At 37.4% G+C, this 25,430-nt stretch overlaps 1 protein-coding gene across 1 annotated transcript in view; it reads left to right on the top strand.

Moving 5' to 3' along the window:
• LOC108703040 overlaps positions 1-17,949 on the top strand; it is a 93,392-nt gene extending 75,443 nt beyond the window's left edge. The window contains exons 10-14 of the mRNA XM_018238957.2: positions 3,669-3,733; positions 8,187-8,297; positions 14,049-14,136; positions 15,468-15,549; positions 17,660-17,949. Coding sequence (XP_018094446.1) covers positions 3,669-3,733; positions 8,187-8,297; positions 14,049-14,136; positions 15,468-15,549; positions 17,660-17,810 — 497 coding nt within the window. The 3' untranslated portion in view covers positions 17,811-17,949. The remainder of the gene's footprint in view (positions 1-3,668; positions 3,734-8,186; positions 8,298-14,048; positions 14,137-15,467; positions 15,550-17,659) is intronic.
• The last annotated feature ends 7,481 nt before the right edge of the window (positions 17,950-25,430 follow it).

Here is a 25,430-nt window from a genome sequence, read left to right as displayed (position 1 = left end):
GCCCTTAGGGTCAAAGTTCAGGCACAAGGTACAGGCAAGGGTTAAGGCAATCTCAAGGTCAAAGTCCAGGCAGGAATTCAGAAGACAGGCAGCGTAGGTTCACACAGACAGGTTCAGGCAGGGGTCAAGGTTCCAAGAAATAGTTATAATAGCACAAAATGTACCCAGGAACTAAATTACAATAGATACCTTTACTTGGGCAAGGATCTGTTGAACTGGGCGCACTTTAACAAATTTGGCGCCACTTTGGCGCAGGCATCGTGACACGGCGCGCAGCATCTGACGTGGCACCCTGTCGTCATTGTGCCGGCACCGATACCCACATGGCGGCCATAGGAGCCGCCATCTTCGGAGCGACGCCGAAGAGAGGAGACTTCAAGAATTTTTTGTACATTATTAAAATTTATTTGATACCCCAGGAGTGTTATTTTCTGTTCCGTTCAGTGATGGGGAAATAAACAAATGTACTTAAATGTTAGTTGGCTTTGGTTGCTCATAAAACCTTGAAATTTATAATAGACGTTCAAGAGATGCTTCAGATTACTTTCCAACTGGGACATTTTTACAAAAAGCAACTTGTTTGTAGACATCCACGTCTACTGCAGAGAGTATGTCACTAATCTAGTGTTGCAAGCAAGCGGTATAGGGAGCCCATCATGGATCAAAAAGATCATAATTGGCTCATTCCCCATAAAACTATGCAAATGCATTTAAATTACCTTTTCTAAAAGCCAAGTGCCAAGTGGAGTTTATAGGATCCAAATGATGCCACGGGATATTAGCACTAGCATAAAAGGCTTATTTAGAGTGAGACCCTCAGGGAGGTTGTGGGCATAAGGCAAGGTTCTCACATGTAATCCCTAGATAATAATGAATTGTATTACAACAAAGGAATCTGCTTCCAAAAAGATCAGACATCACAATGCAGTGTTAAACAGATATTACTTAAAAGACAATATTTATGGTCCCAAACTTTTCTCCTTGGGGCTCTGGCCTGGGAAAAAAAACAACTAACATAGTGTAGCCATCTAATTTATCTTTCTCTGTTCAGATGACATGCAGTAGAGTATATTTATTTTACATTTTAATCTACCAAGCATATGCAAGTATAAGTCTGTCCTGGGCAGACTATTAAAATGGCGATGCTGTGCTGTATTTTCCCCTGGACTGGTCCTAAAAGGCCCAGGCATAAAAACTGAGCATTATTTACTCTTGGCTGTCCAACACCTTGGTACCCCAAGTGAATTGGGCTTTCCTTGTTCTGATAAAACATGCATTTCAGAAAATTCAGTTGCAAAATGACCTATAGTTGAAGCTATAGTTGTCCACAGTATAGCCAAGGTTGTAAATGGCAGCAGGTATTTTCCTATTCTTATCACCAAAAAAAATGTATTCAGATGAACTGCAAATGTTTTACTAGTGCTACAAGTCACCAACATAGAAACAATTACTATCAGAAAAGGAAAAGACACTATACAATAGAATATAAGTAGCAATACTGATTGTAAGAAGTATAGTTACATATACTGTAGATCCCTAGTGAAAAAAGACCCATTTTCAGAAATTAGTTTTGATCAGCACATGGCAGAAAGATTAAGTAAATCACAAATCTACTCTGATTTATGTGAATAATTATCCAATTTTGTGAAGTACTCTGACTGTGTTTAAGACTACATGATAATGTCGCCTTCCAGTGGGATTATGTGTCTGACAATTTTGAAAGCCATTTATCCTTCTTTAAATGATTTTATTAGCCTGCCTTCTGTATTCATTATCCTTTCATGACTATTTTCCCTGTACCACCTCCTCTTAGTGATACTTCAATGAATCTTGTACTTTTCTGTGAAGTAATATTTCCTCACACTTGGGTGCAGCTCATGATTTTCACTCTGGAAATGGGCCACTGATGATATATCTCCATTTTGTGTTGCTCTTAGGATTTCATCAACAAAAAGTCAGCATGTCATTCTATAGAGATCATTTATCAAAATGCACAAAATACTGACTGTTTGTTGAACCATTCCTTAAAGACATTCTCTTCAAAAAGAAAGATGGAATAGTGCAGAATGAAACCAGTGTTTAAACAATCATTTTCTTTAAATAATTGGAACCCAATGGACACTGAAAACACTGCAGATTGTGAAACTCAAACTATTTGGCTAATTTACAATTTAATTACTCAATCAATCTGTACTTGTCACTGGTAGTATTTCTTTGCCTGCACTATGAATGCATTAAAAAAATGTTTAGCAGTACCTATTACTTATTTGGGAACTGTATTCAAAGGGGTCATGAGATAAGTGGCACGTGGGCCAACCCTGCTCATGAATTATAATTTGAAGCATTTCTCTCTTCATGAACGTTTGGAATTCTATTATCGGTTATGAAGTGTTTATTCAATATTTATTTAATAGGCAGATGTCAAATGTTCTTATTTTTTTCTCAACAGTGAGTTACTTATTACAGTCTGCATCCAAATGTTTATTGGAAAGTTTCTTTGAATTGTTTCTCACCATATTTTCTCATACTTTCTCACCACACAAACAACATGAAGATCCCTATTATATTGATGACAAAGCAAAGTAATAATGATAGTTATGAACTATTGACTGCTGCTTGGATGCTTGCCATGCTACTTAAAGTCAATGAACTTAGGTTGTGCCTAAAGGAGTTGTTTAAAGGAACAGTAAAATCAAAAAATGAAAGTAATAAAAACATAATGCAATGCTGCCCTGCACTAGTAAAACTGCTGTGTTTGCTTCAGAAACACTACTATTGTTTATATAAATAAGCTGCTGTGTAACAATGGGGGCAGCCATTTAAAGGTTAATAAGGCTCAAGTTACACATCTAATAGCAGATAAGCTCTGTAGAACATAATGGTGTTATCTGTTATCCGCTATTTAACCTGTATCATATAGCCTTTTTTCAATTTCTGCCATTGCTACTAGTGATGGGCTAATTTGGGGCATTTCGCTGAAATATCCGCAAATTTCGCGAAACGGCAAAAATTTTTCGCTGGCGAATTTTCGCAGCGGTTTCGCAAATTTATTCACTGGCGGTGAATCGCGGGAATTCTCTGCAAATTCACGCCTGGCAAATAAATTCACCCATCACTAATTGCTACACAAGCAGCTTGTTTATATGAACTATAGTAGTGTTTCTGAAGCAAACAGACCAGTTTTACCGGTGCAGGGCAACACTACATGATATTTTTATTACTTTAAAACATTTTTTTGGTGTTACTGTTCCTTTAACTTAAAATGAGTTCATAAAAAATAATAAAGGCCATCAGAATAGTTGCTTTATCGATAAGTAAAAAATATGAAAATTGATCATTTTGCATTTACAAGCACTATTGCAGTTTATATTAATTATTTACTTTTCAGTTTCAGAGCTATTTACATTTTTATTAACTGCCAATATAATGTACTGTATTATATAACCACTGCATGGCCTATTGGTCAGTTCATGTAACTGTACAGTAAAAGATAGTCAAAGAGATATACCTTCAGAAGGAAAACAGAGAAGTGTTCTGATATTGCTCTGCTCAGGATGGAGATGGGAAAGGGTATTTGAGGCTTTTGATATCTTTCTAATCCTAGAATTAGAATAAAAAAAAATTGATCCCATGTTAGGATAGTAATATGGTCTGTTTATCTCTGTTAGAGAGCAAAGCTTCACTGACGAATTTAACTGAGGAAAGCTGGACACTTCTAACTCCTGTGCCTCATGTGAGTAATAACCCCTAAACCTTGTCTTTTCTAGTATTGTTGATATATGAGCGCATGATGTCCATTTTTATTGCCTGACTTCTAACTTTCTGTGTTACACAGATTGTCAGAATAAATCAAAGATATCTGACCATACTCTTCTATTCAAGTCCTGTATTTTATATATTTTAGTATATTTATGATACTTGGCAAAACCTGCTTGTGAATGGTTATCACAAGGTAGCATTTTTATCCTTTCACCAAGATTTACAAAACTTTTCCCAGAACCACATTGTTAAATTACACACAACATTTATCAACTTGCCAACCTTGTCTTGGGTGCTAAATGTAACTCAGTTTAATATCTAAATACGTTGTTGAATGTGCTCAATTTTCAAAGAAGGCATAGTAGGAACAGGAGCAGGACAGAGCAGGCATAGCAGGAACAGAAGAAGACTGGATAGGACAGGTTGGAGTGGACGTAGACCAGGATCCAGAGCAGCAGTGGTGGAACTACCGGGGGTGCAGGGGGTGCAAGCGGGCCAGGGCCCGCACTCCCTCAGGGCCCCCCGGCAGTCCGCGCGCCGCTTTGCGTTTACATTTTACGTTTCTGCAGAGCAGATTGGGTAGGAACAAGGACTGGAGCAGGAACAAGGACTAGAGCATGAAGACTGGAGAAGGAGGACAAGGCAGATAAAATTCAGACAGAACAGACAGACAGAACAAGGACAGATACAAGGCAAGGTACAAGATATATGGCAGAATAGAACTGGAAGCAGGAACAATGTCAGACAAGGCAAGGTCAAGGCAGGACAAGGCAAGGAAGTCAAGGCAGGACAAGGCAAGGAACAAAGCTAGGGGGATGCCACAGTGCTTAGGAAGGCCAATGCTCAGGCAAGGAAGGTGAGGATGGCTGGCCTTATGTAGGACAGCAGCCAATCAGGGCTGACCCCAACCCACCAATCAGGCTGCTGCTTACCTAGGGCTGCAAAGGCCAGGTAATAGATAGTGAGCCACTCTGTCGCCTGCTCTCCTGGCCCAAAGGTTAAGGCACAGAGCCAGAAACCCAAAGGTCCCTGGCTCGAATCCCAGCAGAGCCTAACACATACAAATTATGGTAACCCCAGGTCCTGAACATTCTGAATAACAGGCCTACTTATCTGTATTTACCAAAAAGGGCAACATGACCCAAAAACACATTAAATATCAGGACATACATTACAAAGCGACACTAACTTTAATCCACATGAGTATGCTTCTGGTATAGCTGAAATGAGGGCACGCTTTAAAAGCACCTAAATTGTTCATCAAGCTTTGGAAATGGGCAAGCAAATAGCATTGTCTGGCTGCACCAGTCTACTGTGCTCCTAATGTAGCTTGACAAATTGGAGCTTCCACAGTGGCTGCCAAGTAATCAGACTGTGACACCAGCTATTTGTTTTCATTTTACCGCCGTCGTCTTAATGCAGCCACATTTCTGGTTGAACCACTGTGTATCCATGTAGGTTATTAATTTTCCTTTTTAGTGCCTGATGTTAATAAAGTATATCTCTTAATTCCACTGAGGGATTGTGGAACCAGAGACATACCACTGTCACAATGCTGTCTTGAGTTTTATAAGCACCAAGAATAGGAAACAGATCGATTAGGGATACTAATGCCAAACTAACCCAAGATAACACATTAAGCAATAGGCAAGAAATCTTCTACAATTATCTTTACAAAGGACATTACTGCGTATTATGAGCTGTTTTGGCTCATGTGCAGTTATTATGTAATGCCTTACGGAGATATTATACAGTAATAAGAATTAAATATAATAGTACAGTGACTAGTAAGTGAATTGGAGACATGTTAAAACAGTAGTGAGAACAGGAAGAGGCTGAAGTCAATGATGAAATAAAGTGGTGGGGGCTTTATTTGCATGAAAAGTAAGTGGAAACAATGCTGAAAAGGTGAATGCAAATGCTTCTTTCGTGTTGCTTGTGTGTGCTTCTTAGTACTTGTTATACAGTTGGTATAGGAAGTGGAATGACTGCATTGCTTTACCAAAAAAATACTAAAAATATTTCGTGGAGCCAAAGGGCTGAACCTTAGATGAAGTAAATGTCATAAAGCTCACTGCGGCAAAAAAAAAAAAAAAAAGTGTATATTTTACACAATCAGTTCTTCCTATCTTAAAGTGGACCTGTCACCCAGACACAAAAAGCTGTATAATAAAAGTCCTTTCCAAATTAAACATGAAATCCAATTTCTGTTTTTTATTAAAGCATTCATAGCTGTTGTAAGCTCATTTAAACATCTCAGCTGTCAATCAAATATTGACTGCCCCTCCTCTATGCCATGGGCATAGAGGCGGGGCAGACAATTACTTTCACTTTACATTCAGCAGTTCCTAGAAATTGCTGCTCTCCCCACATTCCCCGTTCTCTTCACCATTTAATTGTGTAGCCAGGGCATCGGGATGGACATCGGGTCCCCTATTCTGGTGCACAAACAAGATTCTGAGATGATACAAGACTTGCCTTAATAACACTGTCCACAAAATGGCTCCTGCCTACTTGCTAAAATTATGAATTCCCAGACTGGAGGAAACAAGATTAAAATAATTTATATAGTCTAATTAAAGTTCATTTTGTTTGACTGATGTGATAAAATAGGATTATGAATACTTTTTTTAACATTGTAAAGAAATAACAAAGAAAATATAAACTGTAGCTTCTTTTTGTTTTATAACATAATCAGCGCCGGATTTCATTTCTGGCCACCCCTAATCCGCACGGTCCAACCAGGCGGCCGCATGGTCCGACCAGGCGGCCCCGCGGTCCTAGCGCCCGCCTTCCCAGCGCGCCGGCGAAAAAACGCAGAGGCAGCTGGTGTAGTTGAACGGGGACGCGAACGTCCCCATAATGCGCCCCTATTTTTTGCCGCCCTTGGCCTAGGCCGGTACAGCCTTGCCGCAAATCCGGGGCTGGCTGCATTGGGCTAATTGTGGTTATTGTGGTATGATTGTAAGGCCTTCCGATCTTTTTTTTTTTTCATTTGTAACCCATGTTTGTTAAAGTATTGTAAACTCCTGTTTATTATAAACTGTTATAAAGCAATAGGTTAAAAATGGCTAAAATTATGTTCAGGCCCGGATTTGCGGCAAGGCCGCATAGGCCGGGCCTAGGGCGGCAAAAAATAGGGGCCGCATGCCGCCCAGATGCATTATGGGGACGTTTGCGTCCCCGTTCAACTACACCAGCTGCGCTGGTGTTTTTTCGCCGGCGCGCTGGGAAGGCGGGCGCTAGGACCGCGCGGCCGCCTGGTCGGACTGCGCGGCCTAGGGGTGGCCGGAAATTAAATCCGGCGCTGAATGCAGCCTAATGCAAAATCCAGCTCTTTTTATATTTTTTGCTATACAAATAGTATTAAAATATTTTTAAAAGTGTATCTGTTTTGTGCCACAAAATGTTACACTGTTAAATTTTTTACAGACTTATACACCCAATATAAGATCAGAGAAGTGCACCACATAAAATTTACTTTCAATTGAAAAGCATGTGGAACGATAAAGTAAAAAAATATTTAAATATGTTTATTTACACCCCATAATAAGCATTTCTATAAAAAATACACCAAGCTGTATTCCTATATATTTCTATGCTCAGGAGGTTTCCCCAGCAAAATGCCCTCCGCACATGAACGTTTGCTGACTGGTGCACCTTAATCAAACACTTTATATAATGGGTATCCATGTAAAACAGTAACCTCGTATTTTATTTTAATTTACCAGCTCTTGTGTTAGCATTTGTTAATGATTCATCCTAATCATGTTGAAATGAACAGATACTGTATGCTTGATGCAATATTAAATAGGACTTTGCCCTGGAGCAAATCTTTTTCTTCTACTTAAAAAAGCCAAATGGGATTGTTCCATGGACAAGTATTAAAAACATGATTTGTGGCAAAATAACATATTTAAGATCGTAGTGCCAGCTTCTTGTGACCTTGGAAACAACCTATTCCCTCTAATAGACTGTTAGAAAATTAGATCTCCAATATTATTTTGCTTTTAATTCTAAAAGAGCACAATATTTTTCTATGTATAAATAGTTTATGGCTTATACTGTATAGCACATGTCTGTCTGGTTTACTGTTAAAAATGGTTTCATCATGTATGATTTTTATGCTGAATTCTAAATTAAAGTGGATATGGAAAAGTGTTTCTTTGTTGCTGTGGTTTGTGTGTGTGAATGGGCGGGGGCTTGTCATTGTATGAACATAAAATGTAAAAGTCATTTATAAAGTTTTTAGATTGTTCCATACATTTCCTTTGAAAATGCATTAGTGAAACATCATTTTAAATAAAAGAGAACAGTTGGCTTTGAATTAAACCCCCACCCATATGCCTTACCCCATTTTTTTTTTGTCTGAATAAAGGTGCCATATTTTTTTGTTTTAGCTAAATGTGATCTTTTTTTAATTTTAGGTAAAATGTCACTGTTATACACCCAAGAAAGTAGAGCCTATACTGGATGAAACTAACAAACAAGAAACACAAAATGACATAGAAGATCTTTTATACCACATGGAGACTTTGGTATTTATTCACTGATTGTTTAAACATATTTTAGATTGGTTATTTAAAGAAAATGGTTTATAATGTAATTAATATATCTAAAAATTGGTTTGCCCATATATTTTACAATATTGTGTCCATTGTGTCCATATGTGTAATAAATCTTCTCTGATCTTTAAGAGACTAACTTTTACATCAGTTGCTCCTACTTTGGTGCATGAGATGCAATTACCTTTGGATTCTTGAAGTTCCAGTGTGGCTAAAAACATGAGAAACTGGGCCAATTCCTTTCTTTTTTGCTGTTTGCTTTTGTTTAGTAAATCAGCTCTTTTGTCTCATCATTTCTGAGCTGCTGCATGTTTGATGGAATCTCCTTCTACTACACGCAGTAGTAGTTTGCTGACTGGTTCCTATGCATTAATACACTTGAACAACCACATTTCTCTTCTTATGTTTTGCACTAGTGTGTGTGTGGCTCCACTTACTCAGTAGAATTCATAGCACAACCAGGCTCCAGTTTCAACTACTCCATATTTAAATTCTCCTGCATCTGCAGTGCTCAGTTAAAAGAACTCTCCTGGAATCAGGCCACTGTTAATCTCCGTGGATGATGATGATAACTGTTTCCTTCTGGACCTGTATTCACGGAACAGAAAAACTAAGTTAACTGCTAGATCTGTTATTTGTGCACAGTCTTTTACTGTAATACACATATTGCCACCAAGTGAATCACACTCTGGTATCTTGAGAGAGTGATATATTTAGGAGATGAAACAAATCCTCTTAACTGGTTAATTTTCTTGGAAACACTTACAATGGATTTTACTATGGTCTCAGTTTGATAATCGGTTTTCTAATATCTGCCTGAGAAAAAGAAAAGGGACTGTGCGACTACTATGTCCTGAACTGCTATTGCTCTTCATGTTTCTGCCTAATTACCAATGTCTTAGACTAAGCTTTCTGCCAAGAGTTCTACACTACAGGACTGTAAAGAATAATCAAATTTAAAAATGGATACAAGGCCTGGTATAACATATATAAGAACAAGTCTATACCATTTCAAGGATCTCTTCAATGCCCAATGCCATGTATTTTAGGAGATATTTCAGCTGCCCTTATCTATTGCCTGAGAGGAGTTTTGTCTGCAGAATGTTGTCTACATTTCCAGATACTCTGTGTATGATACACTATGATTTTCAGATGAAATGTTCAAGTGGGGTTCATAATTTCCTTGTTTAGTGATAAAGCCTTTATCTGGGTGCCAGCACTCAGCATAGCTTGTGATTATGTGATGGCCCCAATCAAAAACTGACTGCTAAAGCACACAAGATAGGCCTTTAAAAAAATATAAAGTTGAATGTACACAATGTCTCACCCAAACTAGAACAATCGACTCAGAAGCCGATTAGAGATGATTTTGCATGGTTACATATATCTGATGCTACTTTTTGTCTTTATAAACTGATTTCATGATGAAAAGTGGTGTGTTAGAATTAAGGCCTAGCCCCTTTAAAAACATCTGTTCAGGCCAAAACTTCACACCTCACAGACTGATGCTATTATAAGGCCCTTAGTAAGGGCTTATTGTGGCAAGAAAGGACATTAATCATTTTTTTGCCCTTTGAAGATAAAAGGAGGTAATTATAAAGGCTCAAAAACTTATCAAGTTGTCTCTCTGCTAACTTCTTAATTTGCCTCACAGCCTTAATTATATTTTACTTAATATACAATTTGTTAATATTATAAAAAGTTAATGTTGAATATTTCTAGTCAAAGCCATGGTTAATTGTAGAGAACTTTCTAGAATAAACTTCACTGCCTGCCTCAGGAAAAGATTTTAGGCCTATGGAAATGTTCTCAGCATCCCATCAATTGTCAGAAATGATGAGCAAAATTTTTCATCAAGGTTTACTGTGAAAATGATGCCCATAGACTCTAATGGGTAAAAAAAAAAATTGTCACGCATCAGAAATTTGTCAAGAAATTTGTCACATGTCAAAAAAATGTTGTCGCCCATAGACCAGTGCATTTCGATGAATTTTTTTTTTTTTAACATCATAACCTTTATTGTAAAGATAAAACATGACATACAGTTGAACATACCCGCATTGTATTCATGGTGGTATTAAACATTATGCAAAGTACATTCAGTTTGCGAAACCAAATTAGCCTGGTATCCGTCGCATGTCATATTCACATCATCATACATACAGCTTGTGAAACAGATACAACAAAATAGGCCATCATCAATCATCTAGAATGGGAGTCTGTGATACGTAACCTCTTGTAGGGGGGGCTTTAAAGGGTAAAGAGCCATTATATGTCTACAAAACTACTAGGAAGAGGGCCAGTTTCCCCATATTAAGTCAAATTTTCCAGAGGAGGCTCTTCTAGTGAACAAATATTGCATCCTATCAATGTAGAGCTTCATTTGTTCCAACCAACTTTTGTGAGTCGGGGCCTCTGGACTTTTCCATCTCATCGTTATATGTCTACGGGCCTGGAAAAGACTTTGCCTGATCGTAGTCAATTGATACCTGTTAAATTGGAAGCCTTCGCCTATGTTAAGTATAGCCAGTTCTGGGGTGGGTCGTATTTCCACCGAAACTGCATTTGAAATAGTGCGGAACACCTCATGCCAATAAAGATTCAGGTTGGGGCATTCCCACAGCATGTGTATAAAAGTGCTGGTATTCACCTTGCAGCGGGTGCAAGTTGGGGAAAGTTGTGGATTTATTCTGTTCAGCCGCACCGGTGTGAAGTATGCTCTATGAATTATGTATCTCTGAATCATTTTATGATCATCATTTGGCGAGACAAATCTAGGGGCTTCTAGAGCATCCTGCCATTCCTCGGCTGTTAACGTGGGAATATCTTTCTGCCAGATTGCAAGTAGATTGGGACTAAGTCTATCATGTTTACAAAATCTCAGCACATCATATAAATTGGAAATTAAGTGTTGGTTATCTTGCAGCTCTAATATTCTACAAAAGGGGGGTTTACCCAACTTAAAGGGGTCAGCAAGGAATGCATGTTTGACCTGCTCATACAGTAACCAGGAAGATTCTGAAATTCCGAACTCCTGTTGAAGTACCACAAACGGCTTGAGTGAATTATCAGAGATAATGTGCTTAATGGTTGTTATTCCTTTGCTAGACCATGGCCCTGCGGATTCTATGTTTTGGAACTCTTTGAGTAGATGGTTGTTCCATATAGGGGTGTCAGGGTGCTTCGTTTGGGTAAGGCACAAAGATAGGGCGCATATCCACATTTTCTGACCTAGTTGAATGAAGGGGTGTTCTTCGCAGGCAGCACTGCCTGTCTGGTGCCTTAGCAACCTTTGCATAGTAGGTATCCTTGGTTTCCTGGTCAACTCCAAAAGAGTTACAGATAGGCAGCGTGGGTCCGCAGTGATCCAAGGTTTGATGTGAGCAAGTTGGGTAGCTCAAAAGTAAAGCTCAAAGTCCGGTAAAGCCGCACCCCCATGCAACGCTGATCTCTTTAGGATTCCAAGTCTTAATCGGGGTCGTCCTGCTCCCCATATGAAAGGTCCCATTAGCTTATCCAAAGCATGAAAATAACTTGAAGGGATGGCTATAGGAGAGTGTGATAATACATATAGGATCTTAGGGAGAATGGTCATTTTTATCAAACTTATTCTGCCTTAAGTGGAAGTGTAAGTGGAAGTGAGGCCCATTGCTTAAATTTGGACACCACCTGGCCCAGTAATGGGAGCATTTCGGTGAATTTTATGTAAAGTGAAATGAGTCAGATTCACCCATCACTAATTGCTAGTCATTCTGACTCTACTTTGGGTAACTTCATCAAACCAGATTATTAATAGGCTTACATGTACTATTGCCTTCCCCATCCAAAATTGAAGAAAACAGAACAAGAAGAATCGTTCTTTTGTGCAGAACCTTATAAAAAAATTGATTTGTGTGAAAAGCTAAATTTATGTTTTAGCCTCAACAAAGGAAGTTTAATTGTCCAACAGATTTCCATTCAGAGATTTTTTTTAGAAGCCAAACTACAATATTTGCAAGAATATCTGCATGAGAACTTCAGCCATCCCCACCCAATAAGACAACCAGCTTTGAAAAAAGTATCGATCCCTATGACCTTCTGTCAATTATTTTACTGAACCCCTTAAAATACAATGTTGTCTCCTATCTAGGTTACATTTGTACCCAAAACTGAATCCAAATCTGATCCAAAACTGTTGATGAACATTGTGTAAGTTCTTTTATTACACATCTAGACAGCTTGTTTTCACCAAAAAAAATAAAGTAAATTTAAAAGAATTAAATTATTGATATACATAATTGATATTCATCTTTAACTTCCAATAAATCTTGGGGCACATCAAGTGGTTACTGTATATCTCTAATAAAGACTTTTTTGAAGAACTCCTAGGGTAATATATTCATCCTCCTAAAAAAATTCAAGAATGAGCTACATTTTAGACTCTTGTATTCATGGAATGCTTACATACTAAATTAGAGATATAGTTTTAGTACAGAAAAGAAATTGTGGGAACCAACACATGACTGACCAATTGATCTAAAGAATCAACGTAAGCTAAAATAGCAGATTAGGAGGACTCTCGGTAAAGGGGATAATGTTAATATCTGATCACAGTTTTCCGAATTTTTACTACCTCCTGATGACTATTTCTATGCTAAAAGCATTCTGGAAATTGCTTGGTTAATGTGTACATCTTATGAAAGACTTTTGGTCTCCAATTGTTCATCCTTCCTGTTTGTAACTCAGACTTTGTCTCATCCTTACTGAACTGCTGCCTGTCTGATGGCAACTTTCCTGCCTGTGTGAACAGTGTTTCTCATTAATTATTATTTGTCAATGGTGTGTCTAGCTAGAACACTCAGTCTAAAGAACTTCATTAACTTCATTAACTTCAGTATATTTCCTACTACATTCTGAGTTATTCAAGTATTATACTAGCTTTTGCTCGGGATTATATTATTCTCTGTGAACTTTACTGGTATAGATCTCCTTCTTGTTCTGGATAGTGATGGGCGAATTTGCGCCGTTTCGATTCGCCGAAAAATTAGCGAATTTCGCGCAAAATTCGCGAAATGGCGAAAAATTCGCGAAACGGCGAAAAATTCGCGAAATGGCGCCGGCGTCCATTTTTTCAAAAAAAAATTTGCCGCCGGCGAATTTTTGCCGCAAATTTTCGCGGGCGTTTCGCGAATTTATTCGCTGGTGGCGAAACGCGCAAATTCGCCGCAAATTCGCGCCTGGCGAATAAATTCGCCCATCACTAGTTCTGGATCATGATTTTTGGCAAAGAAAGTCCAAAACTGTTATTGGTATGTAACTGTTATACACAACTTGGACTTTTTTTTCCTTCTGCCATCTGAATCATGTTCTGGTAGAAAGAAAGGGAGAAATATCTAGGAGTATTAGACTACTCCACTGAGCAAATATTTGGGATTACTTACCAAGGACTTAACTTTTATTAATATGGCTGAGTGGAAAAAGATGTAAGAAATTTAGAAATTCTCCTATGCTACGTCATTGTTTTGATATTTACTAAGCTACCAGGCAGCCAACCAAGATTCTATAAGACGGTTGAAGCACACAGTGTTGCAGAATAAGAATGGAAGGGATGAGCAGATAGTTCTGTAGCTATGCAACATTTGTGGAAGTGGACTAAAACAGCTTTACACTGGCTTTACTTTACTCTTAACCTGTAATTAAACAAGCAATAATTATCATTATCCTAAATCTCAATTGTATTCACAGGATGAGAAATCCAGGTGGGAATTTAACTGGAAGCTGGATTACTATCTGCCTGGCTACAGAGAATCAGTCTCCACCAAAAAAAAATCTGGTATGTAAACAGTGGGATATCATAAAGAACCATTCCAGTTACTGAGTTTACAAACATTTGTCGAGCTTTTATATTATATGCCCATCATACTGCAGTTTTCTAAAAGACCTTCCCAGTCTCACTTAAAGCCTTTCATTTCATTTTATTTCATTTTGTTTCACTCTGCAACAAGATGCATTTTAAACTGTGATAAAAGAAACTGTATGAAAATTGTTTCCTTGTTATGAACAATGTCAGAGTTTTTTGTTTTTGCTAGTGAAACCAAAGAGTTTGCTAAGAAGTCAAATCTCCCTAAGGGCTCTTACTCACGCGCGTTTTTACCTGCGCTCCCCTGCGTTCCGTTTTTCGGCGTTCAGTCGCAGGGGAGCGCAAGAATAGACACATTTCATTATTTCAAATGGGGCTGTACTCACACAGGCGCGTGTAGGCGCCGAACACAGGAAAAATGCAGCATGTTGGGTCTCAACCTGCGTTCCGCGCCTTCATGCGCCTGTGTGAGTACAGCCCCATTTGAAATAATGAAATGCGTTTATTCCTGCACTCCCCTGCGGCTGAACGCCGAAAAACGGAACGCAGGGGAGCGCAGGTAAAAACGCGCGTGAGTAAGAGCCCTAACAACAGGTTTGCTCAGGTAATATGCAATTAAGCATAATTATCATAAAAATATCATGAATCTGGAGAAATAATTCTTGTGCTGACTTTGCTTACAGAGACAGTTTGGAACTGAGCAGTGAGTGTTTTATCATCCCTGTGAATGGGTCTGCATATAAATTTTTGTCATATAGCATGTCTGGTAGCTATACAGTGTTAATGTAACAGGATGTTAGTGCAGTGTTCATGTACCAGGTAAGACAAAAATCAGATGTTTTTCTAGTATTAGATTGTTATTTCTGGCCCCAAACACACCAAAGTATCTTAGCTCAAGGTTCAACTAGCATAAACTGTATATAATCATTAAAACTGCAAGAATCAATAGTTTATATATCAGCACATTTTAACTGCATATATTACAAGTAATTATACACATTGTTGTATACGCCAGACTTAAGTTAGACTACACCAGTCATATGCTTTGTGTTTTCCACAAAAAAAGTAACTGCAAGTATAACAATTGCCTTAAGAATGCCCACATTTGTCATACAAATGTGACATAGGAGCAAGTATTCTTATGGTTGCCCTTGCTCTTTGCTGACATTTTTTTTCACAAAGGACAAAATGCAGTGTTTCTCAGCCAAAGAATGGTCTGGTCTTATATTTTTGAGTTCCCAGCCCCACCACACTGCAAGCCCAGGCTAATCAACTGATGAAATCAACCTGTTATTTCTTTTCAGATGTGACAGAAGTTGTTAAATGTATCACAAAGAAAAGAAATACAGCTGATGTGTTTCGCAGGTTGTCATCTCCCAGGAGAAGGTAAGAAATTAAAGTCTGCTTTAGCAGGGCACTTCAAGGTTGCCAGATCTCAAAATCATCTATCGATTACAACATCATGCTGGAAATAAGATAATTAAATAGTATTTATAAAAATTCCCTTTAATTTTGATCTTCTGGAATTATAACTTTTTACTAATATGAAGATATCTTCTCCAACACAGTATTGAAATGGTAGTAACAAAATAATTTTTTATGCTTTGTATCATGCATAAAAAGATATACAGGTATGGGACCTGTTATCCAGAATGCTCAGGACCTGGATCTTTGCGTAATTTGGGTCTTCATGCCTTAAATCTACTAGAAATCCATTTAAACATTAAATAAACCCAATAGGCTAGTTTTGCTTCCAATAAGAATTAATTATATCTTAGTTAGGGTCAAGTACAAACTTCTGTTTTATTATTACAGAGAAAAAGGAAATCATTTTTAAAAATGTGCATTATTTGGATAAAATGGAGTCTATGGGAGACAGCAATTCCGTAATTCGGAGCTTTCTGGATATCGGGTTTCCGGATAAGGGATCCTATACCTGTACCAGTTAAATGGCAGATACTCTTTTTAAAATATTAAACTCCTCAGTATCTGCGAAATACTGTAGCTTTTATTTTAAGTCATACAAGATGTGAACTTACTAACATCATGAGATAAAGTAAACATAACTGGCCCGCCACAAGAAAAATGGCTACATCACATGAGATTTGCATTCTTGCCTATGTTATTAGAAATAAGAAGTATCATTTTTAAACTACACATTCAAATTTAAGAAAAATCTATGACACAAGCCCAGAAAAAAAGTTGAAAAGGTAACAATAAGGGCAACTTGGGAGCTAAATTATTTAAAGGAAAACTATACCCCCACTATATCTGTTGTGTAAGTATTCATTTTGGTGGATTTGTTTTACTGTAAGCCCTTCTAGTGAGATGAGTATTACCTAGACTGAAAAAAGATCCATAACATGACTTCAGCTCAATTACTTGGATCTGTTGAAATTACATAATTTATTGGACAATAAATTCTTGCTTATTCAAGAGGGCCTGCTGGTTTTTTTTTGTTCCGCCTATTGTTTATAACAACAGAAAGTGAAATGGAGCTAGTGATAAGTGAAATTTTTTCACCTCGAAAATGACGCCCCCATTTTCACAAGGATGCGCTTAAAGGTAACATAAAAACATCTAGAAATCTTTCCTATTTTACTCACCAGCTCAAATTACTCAAATGTAATTACAAATGAAAAATGTTTATCCATCAAGACTCCTGCCTTCCAGGGCTACAGGGGATTTTTGTTTGCCAATATTACTCTGTAATCAAAAATCAAAAAGCATAGAGATAGGGCTGTTTAGAAATGTGGTGATAAGAAATATGTGTTTAATGAAATTGTGATCACAGAAGCTGACCAGATACAGGCAGGATTTCAAATGGAGACTTTTTTTTGCATAAAGTATTAGCTCTAAGATCATAGGAAATGCCTTATCAAACATTATTGTTTAAAAGCCCAGTCATAATGTTGCTAGATTATAGCTCCCAGCATGCTCTACTCCATGCCATTCTGTTGTATTAAGCTAACTTAAATGCAAGGTATCACAGCAGTCAGACTACTCCTGCCACACACCATGCATTAGAAGGATGGTTCACTTGAAATAATGAAAGGAAATTGATACTACAGAGAGCAAATTTATTCTTGAGTAGTTCCCATAATATTATCTATAACTATATAAGCTTCATTTTATATCCATAAATTACCTTCAGTGTTGAATAATTGACTATGCCTTAACAGCTATAGCTAAAACTCAAACATCTACTAAGATTCACAGATGTAAAATATTAATATTTTAACAAGGGCATGCCTATATTGGTTTTCTAAACTATTTGTAATCATTCTTCCCTAGACTGCCAGCATTTTCTTTCTGATGCTTGTAGTGTATGTGTGTGGGGGAGGGCAATAAAAACAGGTAAACAGTCGAATTTGGGGACTGTCACTGAAATTTGGAGATGTTGGATAAATGTAATTGTTACTCACATTTCATATTGTAGAACTATTAGTAGTTAAGTAAAATAATTGATTATTATCATTATTCTGCTTCGTTAAAGGTTGCCATCCCCCTGCCATGCTATGTCTTGTGATGCCTACAGACTGGGCATTTCCAGTGGCACAGTTGGAAAAACACCTCAACATTGCAGATCACCTTCAAAGCGCACACAGAGCTGCTCAAACGAAAGAACAATTGTTACAGACAAATAGGAATTCAAATATAATGTAGAGCAAGTTTGCATGTGTGAAAATTATTTATTTACTGTATGTTATCCAGAGTTTGTCATATGAGAGGGCACAACCAGTTCCTACACCATATGCATTCATGTGCATTTAAAGGAGAACTAAAGCTTAACCAAAGAAGTAGGCTGGAAGTGTTGTACTGTAAATATCCAATACACATAGAATATAAATGTCACAATATAAGGCTGACTAGTAATTAATACAGATAATTACTGCAGCACAGAAACCAGTGTATCAGCTTATATTACAGGCCAACCTAATTTTCAATTTTGATAATTTGCAAGAACCCCTAAACTTAGCTTCTCAACAGCTGCTCAGTGCCCACTGAGTGTCTCAGACACTTTCCAAAATGGTGACCCCCTGTGACAAGTTTGAAGTCTTGGATCATTGCTGCTATTGACAAGCTGGTGCAAAAAGTTCAGTATGTAAAATATATAATATAAAAGTATATGAAATATATAATTTATAGCCACATTCACTTTTAGTTCTCCTTTAAAAAAAGATTAGAAGAGCTGCAAAAGTATTTTTCTCCCAAAATGAATGAATGTATATTTGGTTAATGCCCATAACCAATATTTTGCAATATTTAAAGCCTTCATTTTGTTTTAATAAAATACCCAATGAGTATCACATCTCTGAAATTTGCCCTAAGTTGTTTCAAATCCAGTTCTCACAATAAACCAAACTTGCAGGTTTTCAAACTTGGGTATTTAGAAAATTATGTTTATAACACTGAATTAGAATGCTATAGAAGACTTAAAAGTTGTTTCTACAATTTTGAGACTCATTGTGAGCCCTGAATAGTATAGAAGGGCCACATGCATGTGTACTGATGTTTGGAGGCACAACCTTAAAGGAGAAGGAAAGGCTAAAATTAAGTAAGTTTTATCAGAAAGGTCTACATACAGTAAATACACCAGTAAACCTTCAAAGTAATGCTGTTCTCCTCTGTCAAAGAAACACAGCATTTCTTTCCTTTTATTGTGTACACATGGGCTTCTGTATCAGACTTCCTGTTGTAATCTGAGCCCAGAGCTATGAATGAGCAGGAAGAGACTCAGGCAGGAAGTGATGTCACACCAAGCTAATATGGCAGCTGTTATAATAAACAAACACAGACAGTGTCTAGAGCTGTTTACTCAGGTATGGTAATCTATTGGCAATAATCTGCTTTGATAGCTTTCCTTCTCCTTTAACCAGTAACAGGTTACCATTGATGTAGTAATAGAGCTCCTTGATTACAAGCATGGACTGTTTGATCTTATGAAATCTCATGAACACTGGGCCTTACATTTTTTGTGGGGCATCAGTGTGTATATTTATGGTATTTTATGGTTCCTAATCATTGAAAAGCTCTTTTCAATTGGGGTCACTGTTTTAAGGTCTTTATTGCTACAGCTTGCATTTTTTTATACAAGGGATATTTAGATACATTATTTATTGGTAGGGTCAGACTGGGGGTCCCAGGGCCCACCAGGGCTGCTGCTTTGGGGCCCCCTGCCCTAGCAGAGAAGACACCTAAGGTGCACGGAAACCCCTCTCCGGCCCCTCAGCACCTTACTTTTTTTCCTGCTCCTGGTGGCAAACGGTCTGGAAGGAAGTTCAGTGAGCAGCGGTATTAGCGGGTCTGGGCCACAAGACCGGGGGGCCCACCAGGCTTTTCCCGGTTTCCTGCCAGCCCAGTCCGATCCTGTTTATTGCACAAGTACTCCATTTCTTCAACAATTGCCAATAAAGATGGAGGATGAAATTCTTTATTAGGATGTACTGAGTGCTAAAAACATTAGGATGAATGTCCTAGGGACCAATATTTTCATTGTTTGCATCCTTTTTGACCGATTTCAGACCACAGTGACTTCCTCTCTAAGTTTTAGAGAGCAGTGAATTTAATAAAATTTTGCAAAGGCAAAGCATTTTTTTGCGACAACATATAAAATGGAACCCCAGAGCAGCTGTTAATGCTAACCTTTGCTTAACAATAACAAGTGATGTCATATTCACCAGCAAATAATTTTACATTGCAAGCACACTTGTGATTTTAATTACATCCCCTCTTTTTTAAGAGATATATAGTATTCAGTTTTTTACCCAGTAGTTTCTGAGCTTAATGTGACTATTGGCCACTACATAAATAAGGAGTGTGATTCTGCTCATCTACAAGTCCTTAGGGTTATAGGAACATTACTGGTAAAGGCAGTGTTTGATGCCACTACAAAGTGACTCTGCCATTTTCCAACAATAATTAAGATAAATGGATGCATTTGCATTTAATTGCTGTAATTTCATTAATGAATGTTTGAATAATTGTTGTTATGTTCTTTCCATTGTAATTTAGAAGATTTCATTTTATGTGTTCCTAATGCAGAGACCAAGACAAATTGCTTGTTCTTCAGTAAAATTAATATTGTGGAACACTGGGAGCAGCATTAAAAAATAAATACAAAATAGTGAAGGAATGCATCAAAACATATTCACCGGTAAAAAATATTCCAATTTTCAAAATCCATGTAGAACCGGGATGGATAATTTCTTTCAATGAAATCTACTCTCAGATGGGCATCCTGAAGGACTTACAGTCATTTTAGAATTTTTAATTAGTCCACTTAATATAACGAGATATAATAATTTTGGGTCAGGGCTATGTTTATTTGTGTCAGGACCCTTGGTAAAGGAGACTTTTTGAGGCCCAATCATTCATGTAAGTAGGAGGTACAGGGGTCCCTAGTTTATTATGGCCTCTGGAACTCCTCTTTTGATCATTGATCTGAAACTTTTTGTGTTCCATTCAAGTGAGCTCACTTATCAAGGAAAATTTGTTGTACAGAGCAGAACACAAAAGTTAGTTTCAAATGAGCTCTTTACAAAAACAAACCTACCATAAGCAATCCTTCAAGAACGTGATCAGATTAGAATCTGCAGTAAGTGCAAATAGCTCTTTCTGCATTGGAAACAATCTCTACATTGTAATAGAGCATCAGTCTTCTCCCCAGGCCTCCTACAAAAGAGAACTTGCTTCCTTTTCTGTTACACCCTTGTATGAACTGGCCCATTAAAGGAAATGTAAACATTTTAAATAAAAAGAAAAAAAATCTTAGTGCTATTCTTAGAACTTTTGCAGTTTACATTATATATATATATCTATATATATATATATATATATATATATATATATATATATATATATATATATATATATATATATATATATATATATATATATATATATATATATATATATATATTGTGAATATTCCAAGATATGAAGAAAAATGCATTCAACTAATACAATGAATTTTCTACCAACACAACTTGTTGGTCAATTTTCTGATTGTACTATGGGAGAAAATGAAAGAGAAAGTGACACAAGAAATAGAACTGTTTGGGAGTTGTTCTCTTAAGGAAAGACTTCAGAAATCTCAGATAACGTGTTATGTCTTTGCTGAAATAATAAAACCCATAACAGATCTGTTTCTTTCTTCTCAAATATTTAACTGACTAAATCACCATCTGAAAACTGACCATTATTTCAAAGGTTTACCTTTATTTTGTAAATGGCAGGGGCAGTTAGTATGGATTTTAACTTACTATGTCTTAAATATGTGTTAATATTGTGAATAAAATACCCCTACTTTTAAAGTATAAAGGCTATGGACAGCTTATGTTCCAAGTGTATAGCCAATTGCACAAGCTAAATAGTGGCATCCCCTTCATATAAATAATGTCTCAAACATGGTTTGGGGGGATGAGCACTGGAAAGGTCCCTGATTTGCTGACCATAAAGGAATAAATAGGCTAGCCCATTTCTGTAGCTGTTGGTATGCTAGCTAATATCACTGCAATGTTTTCTTAAAAGGGACAGGTGAGCATAATTATACACAGTGCAGTAAACACTAACAATGTGGTATGATTTTCGTACATGAATTTACTCATCATTGCTCATGCAAGGCAATGAGGTATGTAAAAAGGGTTCTCTTTCTTTTCTAGGTTGTCAGGAAATTTTCAGCGTTGACAGGGAAAAACAGCGCCAGCTATTAACACTCAACTCCTGTGCTAGCGGATTAATATAAGGTCAATAGAATTTTATGATACGGTCCTTCTGCTCACACCATCTATGTATTACCCCATAAAAAATGAATGTTTGGCTTGCAAATTTATTTTTCACACCTAGCTGGGGCGATGACACTTTTGGAAATGAAAGCTTTAATGCTTGCAGAATTCAGCTGTTTTCCATTCACTCTCAATTCAGCCCCTTCCTTCTCAGTGCACTTCTCACCTCTGACTTAGATTACTGTTTCTCATGACTTTCCATACTTTAACCTCTTAATTCTATGGCTCTACTGTCATGTGTGATACAATGAGAGAGGGAGTTGAGACATCTCTTGCCATTATATAAAAGTTTATTCTTCTTTAATTAGTATAAGCAGTGTGTTAATTAATTTTTGGTGCAATCATGGCACATTGTCATTCCCTTGTGTTCCATAGATGAGATTTCATGTATTCATCAGACTTCTGGCATGGGGGTAGTAATATAAAGTGGTGGTCAATGCATGGGGGCACAGTGTGTTGGTAGATGTGCTAGATACATATACAGGTGTAGAATCCATTATCCATTAACCTATTATCCAGAAAGCTCTGAATTACAGGAATGCCACCTCCCAAGGACTCCATTTTAACCAAATAAATTGATTTTTTTTTTAAAAAAAAGATTTCCTTTTACTCTGCAATAATAATAAAACTGTATCATTACCTGACCCTATCTAACAGACAGTATACGATACTGTAATTAATCCTTAATGGACCTAAAAAATCGTATTGGTTTATTTAATGCTTAACCCTTTCATTGCCAGCTGATTTGGTCACTTGCAAACTTTTATCACCAGGCAGTTTTTGAACATTTTGTGTCCTTTAATTTTAGGGACTTTTCCTGGAGGGGACTAAAGATTTCTCCAGAAAATGTATTTATTGGTTTTTGTTTTTAGAACAACCGAAGCTTTCAAAATATGCAAGAATTTTGGTGTAATTCCACTTCTGTACTAAGTTATAAGCTTCAAACGTAAAAAAAATATTTTCTATACTATAAACAGATATAGTAGAATCAATTTATTTCATGTATAAAAATTACAAGTGATGTGAAAAGCCCCATGTCTCCAGAACACGCCAATACCAAATATGTATAGTTTTATGGAGATTTTTTTATTTGTATAGGTCAAAAACTCAATTTTCTAAAGTGCTGCTACGTCAACCATTTCTATTTGTTACCCTTTTCACTAAAGTCTACTTCGTGATTTTCAGGCTATCGGGCAGGCTGAATTTTCCCTGCTATTATTCCATGGGGAAATATAATGGTGAATTATCACAGAGAGTTTCCACCAGGTAAAAATTCACCACATTTCTCTTGAAAAAGTGAACTTACGAATTACAACAAGCATCCAGCGGAGGGAGTTCGTCAAAGATGAGTAAGGAAATGTAACAGCATGATGACAGCTTATGCTGGAGACATGACAGTCAGGAAGACTACAAACATCACCAGATCCCCGGACCTCTCCCATTGACTGGAGAGGCAGGTTTTAGGTCGCGAATAGTCAAATTTGAATTTTTTTTAAAAACTCAAGTCAAGTTTGGATAGTTCCCTAGTCGAATTTGACAGTTTTGACCATAAAAAAATGTATAATTTGAATTTTAAATTCGACCCTTAATAAATATGCCCCATAGGGCCTTAATGTGTTTTTAATACATATGTGTTGGCATGGTTGACTAATATCTAATTATCTGGCTTTTGGGGTGGGTGAAGTGTTTTTTTTTTTTTGTTTTATATTATGGAAATTTAAGTAGTGCCACACTCGAATATAGCCAATTATCTTTGCTCAGTAATTTCTGTTATTTTAGCAACATGGGTAAATACATCTTTCTACACCAAACCATCAAACTGCAAATCGTTCCTAAACATAGTGGTTTTTGTGATATTTCTGAAAATCACCTAAAAAAGTTGTGTTTGCAGAATTTCTCTTACAATGTATTATATACAAAGACAAATCACCTTAAATAAGAACACCAGAGGTCTACTGAACAGTTTGATATGCATTGAGATACTAAAGTATGTGGTATGTATAGATCCCAAATCTAATCTAATCCTGCCAAATCAGTTTTTTGCAATTGGAGGCCCCTGACTGTGTATTATGTGCCATAAAACCTCCTAAAAGTGTGTATGTGTGTGTATATATTTGAATAAGTGTGCAAAAGTGAGCAAAATAAAAAATAAAAGAACAATCTTCACTAAAATGTTTGTCTAAGTGTGTGTAAGTGTGTAAAAGTATGTAAGTGTGTAAATGAGGCCATTTACCTTTTTTGGAGCAGGAGGGATGCTGTCACAGTTGGAGGGTCCTGGAGGTCCATTGGAGTGTTACACAGCAGGAAGTCTGTGGACGGTGCTTGGGGGGAGGGAAAGAAGCCAGCAGGGCAGCAGATGCACAGTCCAATCACGTCTGCTGCTTGGAGATTGGCCACACTACAATAGAGTCCCAGGACCAACACAGGACAGTGACAGCCCCCTGGCCTTTTTGCTCAGGGGGCTGTCATACCTCTTGACTCTCTGTGGAGGAGGCAGAAGTCACCAATGTAGAGAGAAATGCTCATCTGCAGAGGAACGTGCATAGTATGTTATTGGCAGAGTAAGTCTTGGCCTACCAGTACGTACAGAGTTTGTGCTTGGTAGATGAAGGGTTACATGATTTTTAGCAAAATGTATGGATATCTAGGTTAGGAAAGATCCCTCATCCAGACCCCCAGGTCTTTTGTATACTGGATAATAGTTCCCATACCTGTATGTGCAGTTCTTCTACTGCGTCAGCTGCAAACAGCCAATTAACCTTGCCTCTGTACTATATCTCCATTTTTTTTAACATTATTTCTGTCAGGGGCGCTGTTTCAAAGAGGCGAGTTTATTCAACTCCTGATTAGTTTTTCTAGAATTTCTGGTTTTAAACCTGGAAATTCTGATTTTCTAGCACAGAGAGCACAATTTGGCTTCTCTGCATCAGACCCCCCTGGACCCCCTCCAGCCCCAAAACGCCCAGAGAGCGTTAGCGGCAAGCCACCACAGGAGGCAAAGGGGCCAGGATGCCTGTAGTCTCAGTCTATCAGGGACAGGGGAAAAATCAACACTGCCAAATGAAGGTCAATTATGTAGATGCACCAAACATATAACTATTAATCATACTAGCTATCTGTTTCATCCCTCTTTTACTAAAGCGTTTTACCCTCAAACTGATCTATATTTATTTTTTACTTTATCCTCACTCCTCCCTTTCTCTTATTCTTTCTCTTTTATCTCTCTTTGGTTATCTTCTAGAATACAGAAGTGGGGTCATCTGGTGTGCAGAAGGGAAGCAAGCAATTACAGTGCTATTGTCAGAGTATAATGCTGAGCAATAGGTTCATGAAATATCATGTTTCTTTCAGCTTAGTGAACTGCTGAAATCACATTGTCACATTGTACCGCAGTATTAAAGAAAGTGATTTATAATGTCAATAGGTACAATTACAGCTTGACTGCGGGAATGCGCACATATTTTAGGCAGGAGGAGAAAA

Source organism: Xenopus laevis, chromosome 9_10S, assembly GCF_017654675.1.
Source record: "Xenopus laevis strain J_2021 chromosome 9_10S, Xenopus_laevis_v10.1, whole genome shotgun sequence".
Taxonomy (NCBI): Eukaryota; Metazoa; Chordata; class Amphibia; order Anura; family Pipidae; genus Xenopus; species Xenopus laevis.
This window is presented reverse-complemented; position numbering and strand designations above follow the sequence as displayed.